At 37.3% G+C, this 18,002-nt stretch overlaps 1 protein-coding gene across 4 annotated transcripts in view; it reads right to left on the reverse strand.

Moving 5' to 3' along the window:
• GPHN (gephyrin) overlaps window positions 1-18,002 on the reverse strand; it is a 714,820-nt gene that overhangs the window by 397,970 nt on the left and 298,848 nt on the right. For all 4 annotated transcript variants that reach the window (XM_074236098.1, XM_074236097.1, XM_074236096.1 and 1 more), the window contains exon 4: window positions 4,599-4,691. In XM_074236098.1, coding sequence (XP_074092199.1) covers window positions 4,599-4,691 — 93 coding nt within the window. The remainder of the gene's footprint in view (window positions 1-4,598; window positions 4,692-18,002) is intronic.

Genomic DNA, 18,002 nt, shown 5'->3' on the forward strand with positions numbered 1-18,002 from the left:
AATCTCCTTCCTTTGCTTGCCTAGACCATAAGAATTTCTTTATATTTGTGGTTTCCTAGCCTGAAAAGTCTCTCTTGGTATTTATAAAGACCATTTGCTATACTAAACTTTTCCAGCAGGTTCTACCATCTAACATATGCATTCTAGTTTGAAATATCATAAATATAAAAGTTATGTAGAAAAAAACTGCTTCCTATTTTGGCCAATAAAACAAACTGGAAATTTTATGTGTTAGGTTTACTTAAAATGACACTTCAATTTTTAGCTTTTCTAATAATTTGTTTTATGTTACATGACAACACAAATGTCCATTGTGGCATTCAAATTCACTGGAGAGATGTTTTTGCTTTGGTCTTTCTTCAAAAATAAAATTTGAAGTTGTGAAAAACAGACATATTTATATATGATTCAAAAGATTATATACATCTTTTTAATTAAGTAAAAATATGAGCATAATGAATTCAATTAAATCTAGTGGATATTTTGTTGACACATTAAAAAGTTCTCAGTTGTGATTCCATTCTATGGACTACATCAATTGATCTGGGTTAAAAGTGGGGAGGAGAGAATTTACATTTCCTCTTCTCTATTACAGTTTGTTTGATGATTCTCAATCTTGTATTTGGTGTTTTAAGGGCCCTACATTTGGCTTTGATCTATGGAACTTTAAGTAATTATTTTTTATTTATGGCATTAGATCTTGTTTACCTTTCCCAGACATAAAATGTCTGATATCAGATAATTTGGGGTATTTAAAAAAAATTTTTTTTAGGTTTTTTTTGCAAGGCAAATGGGGTTAAGTGGCTTGCCCAAGGCCAAACAGCTAGGTAATTATTAAGTGTCTGAGGCCAGATTTGAACTCAGGTACTCCTGACTCTAGGGCTGTTGCTCTATCTACTACACCACCTGGCCGCCCCATCTATTCTTTTGAAAAGCAGCGTGGTATAATGGTTAGAGACATGGCAACTCTAAGACTCTCTAAGTAGAAGAAATAGTATCAGTCTGAACTGGGAGAAAGTGTTCCTCATCTTACAGTTCCCTCTAACACTGAAATCCAAGTTTGCACCTCAATACTTTTCCCTGTTAAAATTTAATCCACTGTATCGCATTTTCATTCATTGTTGGCATTTCAATAGTGCTTATAGAATATACAACCTTTTCCAACTCAGAGGAAAAACACACCTAATATTTTCTTGAAGCTTAGAACATGGAAGAAGTATCCTTAAGAGACTAAAAGTAATTTATCATTAAAAATTTAAATAATAATAAAATATTATATTTTAAATAATTTTTAATAGTTGTAGAATAGTTATGCCAAGGATGTACGCTGCATTCATAGGTAGTCTTGTTTAGGGGATGGAAGAAAGAGCAATATCTTTCTATCCACAGATTCACATTTTTCTAAAATGCAAAGGCTAGAGTAGACACAATTCCTTAATTTCAGAAATAAATTCCTATAAGTTATGTAAACAGGGCAGATTTCACCTTAGCAATTTGCTAATTTTCTCTTTTCAATATAAAAGCTGAGATGAAAGTGGGGACAGGATTGACTAATTTTTTTTTTTTGTCCTGAGACTAAGACTGGTTTTGAATTATTTTATTCCACCTATGATACGCAGTCAATGTCATTCCCTTTCCTCTCTTCTACTTTCTCCTTTCTTTGAAATACAGTTAGAACTATAGAATAGATGTGAATAATCTTGGAGACTGACAACCCTTTTCTATGGATGTAGCTAATCCCAATATGAAACTCATAAAATATTCCATTGCATTAAAATATAATCATAGCTCCAGAGCTAGAAGGGACCTCAGAGGTCAACTGGTTTAATTCTTTGATCTTATATAGCAGGAAATTGAGGTCCAGAGAAGTTCTATTACTGGCCCAAGTGACAAGTAGTGAGATGAGTGGCAATTCTATTTCACAACTATAAATTTAGTAGGAAAGTTCAAGGATCTTTCCAGTGTACTACATTGTCTCCTCAGAAGTTTTGTGCAACATAACTTTTAATGAACTATTGGTTAGTCTTCAATACCTCTAAACTTGGACAATAATACATATTTGTGCTTTATATCAATAAAATATTTTTACTTTATTAATATATTACTTATAAATAAAATAAAAATATTTTGTCTTCATCATCTTCATATGAGACAAATGTCTCAGAAATAGATCAAATTTATGTTATGGGTAAAATAACCAAGAGGCAAAAAGTTAAAGAACAAACACAAGAAAAACAATTAGATAATTTTAAAACCTGGATTATGTCTCTGAATCCTGTTTATAATCTAATCTTACACTAATGACACTAAAGAACATCTTTAATTATATAAGTATGACTCTTTTTGCTAAACTTAAAGTTTGAGATTCTATATTGGAAACTGAAGAGGTCTTATATAGTTATTCTATTTCCTCTTTCTTCAGAAGTTCAAAGTTTTATAGGTTCTTGTACCTGAGAGTTATATTAACACGTGCCATCAAAAAGTAAAATTCATGTATTTTCAAAACCATGAAATAGATTTAAAATTAAAACAACTTAAATACCATTTGCCATTGGCACATACATATTCAGCCTTCAGTCATTTAAAAACCTAATTTTAATGTAAACAACTATACAATTTCAAAACTACTAATTTATGGTCCTTTATATTACAACATGAAGTATCATGGAAAGATATAAGCTTTGCTAAACCGATGCTACAAAGAAGACTGGGGCAAACTAAGAGGATGCTAAATACAGAAATTCAAACTAAAATTGATAGTTATTAATACATTGACATAAAGAATTATGAGCTGATTTTTCAGCAAATCTTATTGAAATTAACTTGAAGCTCTATATCAAATGTATAACTTGAGATACAATTGATTTTCCCACATTTATAGTTAAACAGAAGTTATATATTATAAAAATATAATAGAAAACAGAGATGTAATGAAAATCAATATGACCATATGACTCGGTTCAATCTTGAACACTGTTTAGGAACACCTACTTTCTAGAAATCTGTATCTTCAAGTTGCCTTTTTTTTTTTCCGGTTTTTGCCAGTCAATGGGGTTAAGTGACTTGCCTGAGGACACAGCTAGGTAACTATTAAATGTCTGAGGTTGGATTTGAACTCCAGGGTCAGTGTTCTATTCACTGTGCCACCCAGCTACCCCTCAGGTGACTTTATAAAAGAGCCATAACCAGTAATGACTACCATCCAGGGCAAGCACCACAAAGCATGCCTGGGTGAAGCATCATGAAATGTGCCCTCAAATAAACTTTTTAAGAGAGATTTAATTGGTAATGAGGAGACTACTGATCTTAGAAAACAAAGTCCTGTGAGAGGAGGGAGATAGACATTGGAACATTTTCCCATGTAGGAGACCCTAGGGTACCACAAAGCAGTGTTAAGAGAGGGTGCCAGTGAGGGAAAGAGTAGAGCAGGACCTGGGAGGGAGAAGTTCATCAAGGGAACAACTACTATCTGATTGTTTTCTGTTTGAGCTATTCTTACCAACTATGATAAGCTCAATTTTTTTTAACTTGTTTTATCTCAAGTATTGCCAATTCCCTCTAAATTTTGGTTCTCTGGATAGAAACACCAATTATTTCATACTTTTTAATACTTTGCTCTTTAATCTTTCTAAGGAAAATACCCCATAAAATTCTAAAGAAAACTTTTTGTTTCTATCCTATATTCCCCAAATAATTATTCAAGTTTTAAAGAAATGATCAAATGACCATTTCTTCCAGAATTTAAGAAGTTAATAACAACATAGTCAATATATAAGATGACTTCAAAAAATAGTGAAGTTTACAATCTATCTATACATATACTCAGATAATTTTTTTAAAGGTAGAGGTATTACAGAGAAAGAAAATTTTGACCTCTGTCTTTATGTTTTATTCTTGATTGATTCTTGACCTAAGGAAGACATGGTACTGAACTGTCAATTTTACATATATACATATATTTGTATATATATGGCCAAAGTTGATTCTTGATGCATAGTGCCTAGATAATTATTCTTTTGACTTGCTATATTCTGTATGACAAAGTCTTTAATGTCTAAAGTTATGAGAAATATATCTTTTCCCTTGAAAAATTCGTTCCTGATTAAAGACACTGAAACATCTATACATATATTAAATTGGAATTATTTTGCTATGTTTTGAAACATAATCCTATGACAAGACAGACTTTTAATGCAATCATAGCTACAGACCTGGGTCCAAAATTTCTAGAAGTTAGACAAACACTCCTGATACTAAAAGAAAGAGCTTTCAGGGAAAATTGTTCATTATTATTTTTATCACAATAGGAAAATGTCTAAACTATAGGTTATAAAACAGAAATGAGCAAATGCCTTATGCTATCTTGGGACAAGAAGTCCAATCTGCTTATATGGAATCTTTTCTAGTCTAAATTCAAAGAATGTCAGGAAAATGACTAGGATGTGAATAATATTGTAGTAGCAAATATACTCTATTTGTTGGTACATATTAATTGATCTGCATAAAGAAATTGAAAAAATAAAGTTAAAAAAAGCATGAATCTCAACACAACATGTAGTTAGCCTATTTACTGAGTATGAAGTCATGTGCTTCCTCACCTCTGGAGTGACATCTCGTGGTGCGAATCCAGTTCCTCCAGTTGTTAAAATCAAATTAAGTTCCTTTTCATCACACCAATCTATCAGTGTTTCCTGAAAGGGAAGAATATTATTATTATCACTTGTGGCATATATTAGAGTTGGCCCAAAAGCATGCTAGGCCCCAAAGTACATCATATACCAAGATGAAACATTGATTCTTATGAACAACCAATAATTTAAGGGAATTATCCAAGGAAGACTGATTTACAAAGACAACTATCATTTAAAAATGTGGCCATTATAGAATATGTAATACATTATATAACTCCTGAGAATAAATATGTAAGATTTTGAAAGAGTCACAAATAAAAAAGAAGGAATGAATATTCCTATTACTTGTGTTAATGATATTACTTCTAAGGTTCTTTCAGGTTAATTTAAAATAGTTTTTCTTCTTAAAACAGTGATTCACTGCCATTTTCCATATCTGGTAGACAGAAATACTCCAAGGTGTCAATGACTGTTTTGTTTCATGGTCTTATATGCAGAAGACTGAAATAGTTTCTGAATATTTCCTCCAATATCCATTGATCCTCCATAGAATCATAGACTCATTGAATTTTAAAGCTCAAAAGGTCCAAAGCCTCAGGCCCCATAGTTAATGTTAGTGACAGAGCCTGGAATTAGATTTTGTCTTAGTAAAATGCAGTTTTTATTAGGCTGAGCTCCTAACCCTTAAAAACAGTCTTGTTTCTTATGCTATAAAATTAAAATGAGAGGTAAAAGACACTTAAGAAGCTAAATAGTTCAAATGATACATAAGAAGAATCCTTATTATCACAAACCTGACAAGTTACCATATGGCCTCTACTTGAAGATCTCTAAGGAGGCAAAGTCCACTATCTCTCAAAACAGGTCAGTTTGGTTTTGGATAGAACTAATTGTTAGGAATCTAATTGTTACCTGCCCAGCTACAGAAGGAACTATCTGAATGCAATTATAAAACACTCCAGAAACAGACATAAGTGAACTAGTAGAGAGAAATTGACTGCCTATGACTGAGTTATCCAAACACAATATTAATTACAATCATCTATATTAATTAGTTAATTTAGAATCATATCAAACAATCAAACATATAAGAACTAGAGAATATAAAAATAATATTCAGCTGGTGGAATGAAAGATCAAATATCTCAAAGAAATATAAAAGTAAAAAGTAGAAAGGAAGGGAATCTTCTAGTACCAAATTTAAACCTATACATCAAAATTGTTTGGTACCAGTTCAAAAATGGAAAAATCGATTGGTGAAACAAATAAGGTACCTACCATACAGAAAAGAAAGAAAACATAGTAACATGTTTGATAAAGTCAAATATGCTAACAATTGAGGTAAATGTTTACTAGTAAACAAAAACTACTGGGAAAGCAAGAAAGTAATCTAGCAGAAATCAGTTTGAGAATAAGATCTTACATGATATACCACAATAAACTTCACTCAGATGCAAGGTCTCTATGTAAAACTTCATATTATAAACGAAGTAGAGGAACAAGGTAAAATGTCTTTTTCATACTATTTCATACACTTATCCTTCATTCTAGAAGAAAACCATTACATCAGGGAGGTGATGCCATGACAAGTACATGAACTAGATTTGAGTGAGGGGGCTGTGCTAAGTCGCCAGCCTCACTTTCTCCTCCAGAGTCATCTGGATCCAGTGGCCAGATACAGATCAGAACAGCTAGAGATGCCATGGAGGCAGCTAGGTGGTGCAATGGATAGAGCACTGGCCTTGAAGTCAGGAGAAAAGGAATTGAAATCCATACCCAGACACCTGACATTTGACACTTATTAGCTGGGTGACCTTGGGCAAGTCATTTAACCCTGATTGCCTCACATCCAGGATCTTCTCCAGTAGTCCCAATTCTGGATCCAAATGGCTATGGAGAAAAAAGTGAGACTGGTGACAGAAAAGCAACCCCTCACTCAAATCCAATTCATGTGCCTGTCATGACATCACTTCACTAATGTCATGGTCTTCTTCAAGAATTAAGGATAAACATCATTATCATCATCACTTTTGCATACTATGTAGAAGTCAAAACCAAACAAACAAAACCAAACAAACAATAGAAGGGATCACAGAACATAAAATGGACAATTTTAATTACATAAAATCAAAAAGTTTTACATAAACAAAATCAATTATAGTTAAAACTAAGAAAGGAAAGCACTAGAAAAAAATTGCATTTTTTCTGATAATAGTATGATAGCCAAGATATATAATGAAATGATTCAAATAGAAACAGCAAGATCCATTCACCAATAGGAAAATTGTCAAAGGATATGAACATAAAATTATGAAAAGAACAAATACATTCTAGTAACAGCCATATTATAAAAAAAATGCAGCCAAGTTTATCCTTCATTCTCAAAGAGGACCAATAATGTTATGAGGTGGCCCAGGATGCAATGAAAGACCTTGGCCTTTCTAATTCAAGATTTTTTTCAAGTCTCAGTTTGTCAGAGGCCGTCCCCATTCAATGACTAGGGACTAGGCAAAAGATGAAAAGAGGGTTCAATTTACCATCCCACAAATATCAATCTTAGGAAACAAATGCTATTTACACTCATTCTAAGCCATTAAAATCTCATCAATGAATGAGTCACAGAAGTTTGGACTGGGATTATTATTGGACATTCAAAGAAAGTCAGAATGATCAAGGTTTTAAGAACTGTCTATTTAAACCACAATGGACTTTTAAAAGTTTGTCTTTCTAGAATTAAATTTGAAGAAATCAAAAATAACCATACAAGATAAAAAGTAATTGTTTATCTTAGAAAAATTAATAAAAATAAATAAGAGAAGAAGGAAAAGGGAGGAAAGAAGAGGGAGGAGGAGGAGGAGGAGGAGAAAAAAAGCATTTGCTACCTTCTGCTCAAATTTTTAGGTTAGGTATGCAGAGGGCAGTGACTACTATTCTCAGGCAGCATGGTAAAAAGACAGTTGATACGAAATGTTCTCCTCAAAACATAATTCATTCCTTTCCATAATAACAGCCTCCATGGGAAGAGTAAGCTTAAACTTAGACCATAACTACAGGATACACATGTTTTAGAAACATGTGACAAGGTTTAACTCACAACTCCTGTTCTGGAAGTTCTCTCTATGTACAGACTTCATGTAATACACATAAATATTGTAACAAATAGAGAAATGAAAATTAAAGATTTCATCCCATACTTACCACATTATCAAAAATGACAAAAATAAATGAACGAATATTCATGGAAGGCCTGTCCAGGCATTCTGGAAAATAATGTAAACTTATGTCCCTAAAGCTATTAAACTATGTATAACTTTATATCCAGTCATAGAAAAATGGGAAGAAATGCAGTTCAGGAAAGACTGGATTCCTTTAGGGTGAAAAACTCATCAATCTCTCAGTCTCAGGGGGATAAGAAAAGGAATACTGCAAAGTTCACAGGTTCACAGCAGGAGGAGGAGGAAGGAAGAAGCAGAAGAAGGAGGAGGAAGAGGAGAAGAAACAGAAGGAAGAAGGAAGAAGTAGAAAAAGAATAAGTAGAAGGAGGAAGAGGAGAATAAGCAGAAGGAAGAAGAAAGAAGGAGAAGGAAGAAGTAGGAAGGAGGAAGAAGCAGAGGAAAAAGGAGGAGGCAGAAGCAGAAGAAACAAGCAGAAGCAGCAGCAACAGCAGAAGTAACAAAAAGAAGGAAGAAGAAGAGGAGGAGCAGGAGGAGGAGGAGCAGGAGGAGGAGGAGCAGGAGGAGGAGGAGGAGGAGGAGGAGACTGACCCACTGGATTTGCCTAATGAGGGAAACAATGGTGGTGCTTGAGGAATTTTAGTTCCTGGCTCCAGATATTCTTCATGCCTCAGGAGCAGTCCCCAAGAAGTGGCTAAGACAGCACTTATTGTGCTTGGATGGCATTCTACTTACTATGTGCTAAGCTTCTAAGTCCAACATGGCTTAGTAATTGGAGATCACAAATAGTCAACACAGAATGGAAAATGTCCTCCAAGATATAGAAAAGTTTCAAAAGATAACAGCATTTTCTTTGTGCTCTACTTCAGTACAATTATTAATTCTTTATTTACTTCAAAGAGATCAAGGAAAGGAAAAAAGTATATGTAAGCTAATGCTATCCATTGTCATAAAGAAAAAGGAGATTCAATAAAGCATTTTTAGAAGGTAGAGAAGAAAATAAAGTTCATTTTTTCTTTAATTTCTTCAATTATATTATATTTTCAATTTCAAATTCTCCTACTTCCCTACCTACTGATAGCAAGAAAAATCTAATACAAATATGTAAAATATAACATGCAAATCAAATTTCCCCATTAGTCACATCTAAATTTTTTTTTTTGATCTAAACTCTAAGTCTATCACTTCTTTATCTGGAGGTAGAGAATATTATGAGTTCTTTGGAGCTGCTGTTAGTGGTTATGTTGCTAGGGGAAAATGAAGCCAGACTTATTCCTAGGAATCAAGAAGGCAGTGTGAAGCTAACATGCTCCCAGAGGTTTTCTCTACTAAAGCTAAATAAAACCTCTGAACAGACATGAAAGCTACATATCCAAGCAAGAGAAAGAGAAGATCCAAAGAAGCTTTCAACCATAGAAATCCTGGAGGGTCTTCAGTGAAGCTCTATTTCTTTGGGGGGAAAGGGGAAATAAAGTCCAGTGATACAGGAGAGTGGGAAAGTTGGGAGGATTTTAGCCACAGTTCAGTCCAGGTTCCAACAGCTTGACAACAGCATAGGTCCCAGCAGCTAAATAACAATCCAGCAGGGAAGGTCCCAACCCCAAACAAAGTCTGAACCCTGGGAACAAGGGACAAAAGAAAAGATTGAGTTGGGAACAAACCACTGCATAGTAAAAACCTAGACATAAAGGAGGAAACAAACCTTTGCAAAGGCAATGCATGGTAAAGTCTTGGTCAGTGACAAGTCAGGGATGAGAACCTAGCCCCAGCATAAAAAATTCCCTATACCTTAGGAGTAGAGCTCAAACAATAAAAGATGAACAAAAAAGCTAAGAAAGTGCTCACTATGGAAAGTTACTTTCCATATAAAGATGATAGCAATTCCATGTCAGAGAAGAAATCAGTGACAAATTACTCACAAGGGAAGTCTCAAAAGACTCTATGAATTGGATTTAAATCCAAAAACTTATTGAAGAACTTTAAAAAGAATTTGAAAAACCAAAGAACAGAAGAAGAAAAATGGAAAAAAGAAATGAGAATCATGAAGGAAAATTGTGAAAAATTGATCAAAGGAATCAATTCCTTTAACAATAAAAATAATCAATTGGAAAAAATGTAACTCTTCAAAAAATAAAATTGATCAACTGGAAAAGGAAACACAAAAGTTAATTGAAGAAAAAAAAACCCAAATTAGAATTGAACAAATAGAAACCAATGAACCTATGAGACTATAAGATTCCATCAAACAAAATTAAAAAGGCTGAAAAAATTGAAGAAAACATAAGGTACATTTTAAGGAAAAACAATCCAGGAGAGAAGAACCTGGAAAACATCTTGCAGGAAATTATCAGGGAAAACTGTCCAAATTTTTGAGAGCAATAAGACAATATTGAAAGAATACACAAAACTCCTCCAGAAAGAGACCCCAGGATAAAAACTTCAAGGGCTGTTATAGTAAAATTCCAGAATTCTCAAATAAAGGAGAAAATACTACAAACAGAAAACAGGAAACAATTTAAATACAAAGGAAACACATTCAGACTTCACAGGAGTTAGCCTCAACAGTGAAGGACTGGAGGACCTGGAATACCATATATAGGAGAGCAAAGCATTTAGGATTACAACCCAAGAATTTCCTATCCTGCAAATTTCAGCATATAATGTCAGGGGAAAAGATGGATGTTCAATGAAATGGAGGACTTCCAAATTTTTCTGACAAAAAGACCAGAATTAAACAGAGAATTCAATTGCCAAATACACACTTCAAGAGCTATACAGAGAGGTAAATGAAAAGGGGAAGGAAACAACAAAACAAAACAAAACAAATGTCAGTCAAGACCATCAAACTGCATACATCCCTATAAAGGAAGATATAACACTTATAACTCTTGGGAATGATATTTCTCTTATTATTCTAAAAGGGTTGAATATAATTGAAGAGATTACACATAGAGGATAAAGATATGGTTGGGTCTTGTCTCTCCACTGAAGAGGAACAGAATGACAGCACTATGTTTGAGACCAAAAGCCCAGATCAAAAGCAGGAGTGTTCACTCTAAACTTGTGGCTCAGTTTCCTTTGACCCACTTTAATTTTGCTTTGCTCACAAAGCTTGGCACTTTCTCTGATGAGGGCATCAAAAGCTGGGAGGTCCTGAGTCAGTGTCTCCCATACCTTACAATCAATTGTAAAGTTCTTATGAGAGACCTTCAGAGTGTCCCAGTACTTAGAGTACTTTGAGACTACATGGATTTAATCCATACTTAACTTTACAAGGGGTTAAGTAACTTGGGTGGGGAGCTTGGGGAAAGGGGTACAAATGGTTCATGAAATGATTTGGCTTTGGGGGGGCGGAGCCAAGATGGCGACATGAAGGGATCCAGTCTTAAGAGCTCTCTGATAAAAACTCATAAACTAAGGACTCTAACTAAACTTTCGAGAGACAGAACCCACAAAGGGACCCAGTGAGGCAGTTCTACTCAAGGTAACTTGGAAAAGAGCAGAAAGGCTCTGCTCCCTGGGGCCGGAGGGGTGTCCCGCCAGAGGGGTGTCCCACCAGAGCCAAAGAACTTCAGCCTCCTGGAGGCAGCCCCAGGGCACTGGGAGCTGCGGCTCACAGCAGCGGGGGAGTCTCCTGAGCTGCACCCTGGGGAGCACCTGCACAAAGTGGGGGAACAGCAGGGACCTCTGCCAGAGTGAGCACTTGGAGCCCAGCCCTCAGGGCACACACAGAGCAGCTTGGTCTTTCAGCAGCCCAAATCCAGGAAACAGAAGCAGGCGGAGCCAGTAAGCAGGAGCCCCCAGGGCATGAGCCCATTGAGCTGAGGGAGGGGAGTGAAGAGAGACTGCAGAGCTCTGTCCTCTGCCTCTGGAACAGGACTCTGGGGCTCTGACCACATTCAGATGCTGATCCCAGTCTAGGCCCCCCCATAGAACAACAGGGCCCCCCACCTTGGTCCCATGGCAGAGGGGGGAGCTTATGTTTATTCACAGACCAGGAGGGAGTACAGAACCTCAAACACTGAGACCCTTGTGGGAGTGTCCCAAAAGCTCAGGAAGCACCCCAAAAAAACAGGCTTAGGCTGGGAAAATGAACAAGCAAAGAAACAAGAGGAAGACCAATGAGAAATATTTTGCAAATGAGCCCAAGAAGGATCAAAATACTCAGTCTGAAGATGAGGAAGCACAAGCTCCTGCATCTAAAGACTCCAAGAAAAACAGATATTGGGCTCAGGCTATGATAGAGCTCAAATAAGACTTTGAAAATCAAATGAGGGAGTTGGAAGAAAAACTGGGAAAAGAAAGGAGAGAGATGCAGGAAAAACATGAAAATGAAGTCAGCAGCTTAGTCAAGGAAATCCAAAAAAATGCTGAAGAAAATAGCATGCTAAAAACCAGCTTAGGTCAAATGGATAAAACAGTTCAAAAAGTTATTGAGGAGAAGAATGCTTTAAAAAGCAAAATTGGCCAGATGGAAAAAGAGATAAGAAAACTCTCTGAGGAGAACAAATCCTTCAGACAAAGAATAGAATTCAGGGAGATTGATGAATTTAACAGAAATCAGGAGTCAATACTTCAAAACCAAAAAAAAATGAAAAATTAGAAGAAAATGTGAAATATCTCATTGAAAAAACAACTGATATGGAAAACAGACTTAGGAAAGATAATTTGAAAATTATTGGAATACCTGAAAGTCATGATCAGGAAAAGAGCCTTGACATCATTTTCAAAGAATTACTACAGGAAAATTGCCCTGATATTCTAGAAGCAGAGGGCAAAATAGAAATGGAGAGAATCCACCGATCCCCCAGAGAAAGAGATCCCAAAAAAGCAACCCCTAGGAATATTATAGCCAAGTTCCAGAACTCCCAAGTCAAAGAGAAAATATTACAAGCAGCCAGAAGGACACAGTTCAAATATCGTGGAGCTGCAGTCAGGATCACACAGGACTTCACAGCAACTACATTGGAAGCTCGTAGGGCTTGGAATACAATATATCGGAAGGCAAAAGAGCTTAGAATGCAGCCAAGAATGAACTACCGAGCAAGGCTGAATGTCCTCTTGCAGGGAAAAAGATGGACTTTCAATGAACCAGGGGAATTTCAAAGGTTCCTTTTGGAATGGCCAGAGCTGAACAGAAGGTTTGATCTTCAGATAGAGGACTCAGGTGAAGCATGGAGATTGGAGGAGAGGGGGGAAATATGAGGGACTTAATGAGGATGAACTGCATGTATAGAAAAATGATACTGATAATATTCATATGAACCATCTCAGTTAATAGAGCAGGTAGAAGGAGCTTTTATAGTTGAAGCACAGGAGAAAGCTGAATTCGAAGATAAAATATGGTGTAAAAATGGAGTCAATAGGAAAAAAGGGAAATGGAATGGGAGAAAGAAAAAGGAGAGGGGGAATAGTCCAAGATATTTCACATAATAAGATTTTTTTTATTACAATGAGCTATTGCAATGATATGGAAGGGGGGAGGCAAGGGGGAATGAGGGAACCTTTGCTCTCATCAGAGATGGCTAGGAGAGGAAACAGCATATATACTCAATGGGGTATAGACATCTGGAGTAAGAAGGAGGGGGGAGCAGGGGGAAGGGGTGGGGATGTGAATAAAGGAGGAGAGGATGGACCATGGGGGAACAGTGTTCAGATATAACATATTTTCTTTTTTACTTCTTGCAAGGGGCTGGGATTGGAAGGCCTGCCCAGGACCATAGGGCCAGGTGGATTCTGGGCCTAAGGGGTGGTATGGGGGCTCAGGGCTTCTTGGCCCCAGGACCAGGGATCTGTCTGTTGCGCCACTCAGCGACCCTACCACAGAGACAGAGTGAAAGGAGAGAGAAAATATAGTACATGGTAGTGGAGAAATAAGAAAGGAGGGAGTTGTGATCAGCAATGGCAATGTTGGAAAAATATGGAAGTAACTTTTGTGATGGACTTATCATAAAGAATGTGATCCACTCACGACAAAGTTGATGGTGTTGGAACAAAGAGTGAAGCACATTTTTTGTTATTATTATTTGGGGGAAGGTGCAGGGCAAGTGGGGCTGGGTGGCCTGCCTGGAGCCACATAACAGAATGATCTTTGGGTGTCTGAGGCCGGATGGTACTCCTGGCTCAAGGGCCAATGCTCTGTCTGCCAACCAGCCACCCCTACTATTATTACTATTTTATTTTATTTTGGGTTTTTTTTTTTCTTTCTTCTTTTTGGTTTTTGCAGGGCAGTGGGGATCTGGTGGCTTGCATGTCACATGGCTGGGTGATTATTGGGTTTAAGAGGCTGGATATGGACTCGGGTGCTCGTGGCTCCAGGGCTGGTGCTTCGTCTATTGCGCCACCTGGCCATACCTACAATTATTACTATTATTTTTTTCTAATGTTAATTTTTTTCTCTTCCCTTTACTTTTTCGCCCAAGCAAGTCTATCTATATTCATGGGGGGAGGGGTATTTTGTTTACTTGTAAACAAGTATATTTTATTAATATAAAAAAACATTTGCACGAAATGAGAATAAAAAAACATTAAAAAAATGATTTGGCTTTGGATAATACTTTGGCTCATGAGGATTGTGTGTCCTTGGAGAGTACTTGAAAGGGGGTTAAGGTAAAAAATGATTACAGGAACTTCCAGCCAAGAAGGTAGAGAGAAGACAGGCACAGTTCTAAAGTCTCCTGAACTTTTCCCCATCTATCACAAAAAACAAACCTCATAAAAGAAATCCGATCCACAAAATCCAGAAAGAAAAGCCAGGAGAAAGAACATCTACCTCAGGATTTGTCTCTGGCAGCAGTTTTGGCTGAATTCGAGCTGGTGAGTCTGGGCTCAGAGGGAGGATCAGCCCCAATCAGCGAGATTAGCAGCTGAATTGGAACTGGGAGTCTGAGGGCCTGAGAGCAGGACCTGCTGGATCAGCGGTGGGGCTAGACAGCAGGGGCTTGAATCAACTAGGGAGTAGAGGCACTGGTGTTGGTGCTGTCCCCTGGGAGCTTGCAGACAGGGCTGGGGGGGAAAGTTCTGGAGCAGGAAAGCTGGGGACACCATCCCTGGGCTCCTCTGGTCTGAGGAACTCTGAGTTCCATTACAACTCAGACCTCCTCCCTAACAAACAAATGCAAACCAATTCTGCCTCAGGCCCAGGTGTATGAGCAGAAGAACCAGCCCAGCTGAGGAATGACCTCAGGCCAGGGTAAAGCCCACCACTGATTGAAGGCAAAAGAATTCAATAGCTCTAACTCCTCCCTTCAAGCAAAGGGAGAAGGCCTCAATCAAGGTCACAAACACTCCAGAGAAAGCAACCAGCACCTCCTAATGGCCAGCCAGAGAAACTGCACTCAGTGAGCAAAGCCTTTAGGGATTCCAAGCCCCTGTGAACCAGCCCCTCCCCAACTCAAGGTCTTAGCAAAATGAAGAAGGGTCAGCAGAAAGGTGGATCCATAGAAAAATTCTTGGAAAGGAAAGACCCTAACTCAGAGAGACCTGGAACCTCTGAGGAGAATACAATCTGGTCTTCAGCAGAGAAAGACTTCATTGAAGAGATAAGGAAAGAGCTTAAAAATTTGGGAGAGACAATTAATACCTTGCAACAAGAAAATAAAACCTTAGAAAGTACAATTGGACAAATACAAAAGGAGAATAAATCTCTAAGATCATCAATTGCACAATTACAAAATGAGAATAAATCCCTCAGATCCTCAAATGAGCAAATGCAAAAAAGAAATTAATTATCTCAAAACCTCAATTGGTCAAATGGAAAGCTCTTTCAAAAGTAGAATGGACCCCTTTGACCCAGCAATACCACTACTGGGTCTATACCCTGAAGAGACCAGGAAGGATAAGGATCATTGTTGGAAGGGATGTGGGAAATCTGGGACACTATTACACTGTTGGTGGAGCTGTGAACTCATCCAATCCTTCTGGAGAGCTATTTGGAACTATGCCCAAAAGGCAACAAAAATGTTCATACCCTTTGACCCAGCAATACCACTACTGGGTTTATACCCTGAAGAGATGAGGAAAAAGGGTAAAAACATTACTTGTACAAAAATATTTATAGCAGCCCTGTTTGTGGTGGCAAAGAATTGAAAATCCAGTAAATGTCCTTCAGTTGGGGAATGGTTTAGCAAACTGTGGTATATGTATGTCATGGAACACTATTGTTCTATTAGAAACCAGGAGGGATGGGATTTCAGGGAAACCTGGAGGGATTTGCATGAACTGATGCTGAGTGAGATGAGCAGAACCAGAAAAACACTGTACACCCTAACAGCAACATGGGAGTGATGTTCAACCTTGAAGGACTTGCTCATTCCATCAGCGCAACAATTGGGAACAATTTTTGCTGTCTGCAAAGGAGAGTAACATCTGTATCCAGATAAGGAGCTGTGGAGTTTGAACAAAGTACAAGGACTATTCCCTTTAATTCGGAAAAAAAAACACCCAGATGTCTTATTGTTTGATCTGGTTACCTCTGAGAATTCTGTTCTCTTTAAGGTTATGATTTCTCTCTCATCAGACCCAATTTGGATCAAGGTACAACATGGAAACAAAGTAAAGACTGACAGAGTGCTATCTGTGGGTTGGGGGTGGGGGGAGGGAAGCAAGATTGGGGGAAAATTGTAAAACTCAAATAATATCTTTAATAAAAATTAAAAAAAAATAAATGAAAAAAATCAAAAAAAGTAGAATTGACCAATTGGAAAAGGAGTTGCAATAGGTTAATGAAGAAACCCCCCCCCAAAAAAGAATGGAGTCCACAGAAACTATTGACTCCATGATACAGCAAGAGTCAGTTAAACAAAATCAAAAAATAGAAAAAATAGAAGCAAATGTAAAATACCTCATCAACAAAACCACTGACCTTGAGAATAGATCGAGGAGGGGCAACCTGAAAATTATAGGACTTCCTGAAAATATTGAAGAGAAAAAAAGCCTAGACTTAATATTACAGGATCTAGTGATGGAAACCTTCCCTGATATCATGGAATTGGAGGGCAAAGTAGTTATCAAAAGAGTACATCAATCCCCACCAGAAAAAGATCTTAAAATGTAAACACTTAAAATGAAAAACGCCAAACTCCAGAACTATCAGATAAAAGAGAAAATCCTACAAGCAGCCAGAAAGAAACAATTTAAATATCAAGGAGCCACAGTAAGGATCACTCAGGACCTGGGATTGAAGTGCCTGGAGCAAGAGCAAGGGAGCTTGGAATGCAGCCAAGAATCTACTTTCCCACAAAGCTGAGCCTTCTCTTCCAGGGAAAAAGATGGACATTTAACGAAATGGAAGAATTCCAAAAATTTCTGATGAAAAGACCAGAGCTAAACAGAAAATCTGGACATGAAACAGGAGGTTCAAGAGACACATGAAAAGGTAAAAAAAAAATGGGGGGGGGTGGTAAAAGGGAAAAAAATGCAACCCAGTAAGTTGAAACTGGCTATATCCCAGCAAGGGGGCTAAAAGATTCTCATAAATCTTGAGAACTGTAACTCTAACAGAGAGAATATACCTAGCCAGAAATGATGGACATTTATGACCTATCCATGAGACTGCTGTCTAAAGAGATGTAACTGACTTTAACCCCACTTGGGAAAAAGACTCTAATAACTCTCAGGAATTTTTACTCTATTCAATAGAATATACTGAACTAGAAGGGACAGACACTCAGAATTTTCTATGACTTAGATAGAATGATCTAAAAAACACTACCTCCTTAAAAAGGGGGACAGGAAAGAGATTGGAGGAGGGAGGGGATTGAATGGGGGTAAATCTCATTACACTGAGAGGTACAAAAAACCTATGGTAATAGAGGGGAAGAAGGGAGCAGATGAGAAACACCCAAATCTTCTTCTCATCAGACTTTGCTTAAAGTCAACCTACACATACTCAATTAACTTATAAAACATCTAACCTTTCAAGTATTAAAAGGTGAAAAAGGGAGGGGGGGAATGGAGAAAGGGAAGGGGAGCGGGGGAAAAAAGGGGAAACAACAAAAGGAAGGGAAGGGAAAAGGGAAAAAGGGAAAGGGGAAAGAAAGGGGAGGGTGTGATATAGGAGAGCAAACACACTGAAGGGGGTAGTACTCAGAAAAAAAATACTGGGGAATATGGATAAAGGGGGGAGGGGGAAAATACAAACAGAGGGAAGATAGCATGGAGGGCAATAAAGAATTAGTAATCATAACCTTGAATGTGA

This window comes from Macrotis lagotis, chromosome 4 (assembly GCF_037893015.1).
Source record: "Macrotis lagotis isolate mMagLag1 chromosome 4, bilby.v1.9.chrom.fasta, whole genome shotgun sequence".
Lineage (NCBI taxonomy): Eukaryota > Metazoa > Chordata > Mammalia > Peramelemorphia > Peramelidae > Macrotis > Macrotis lagotis.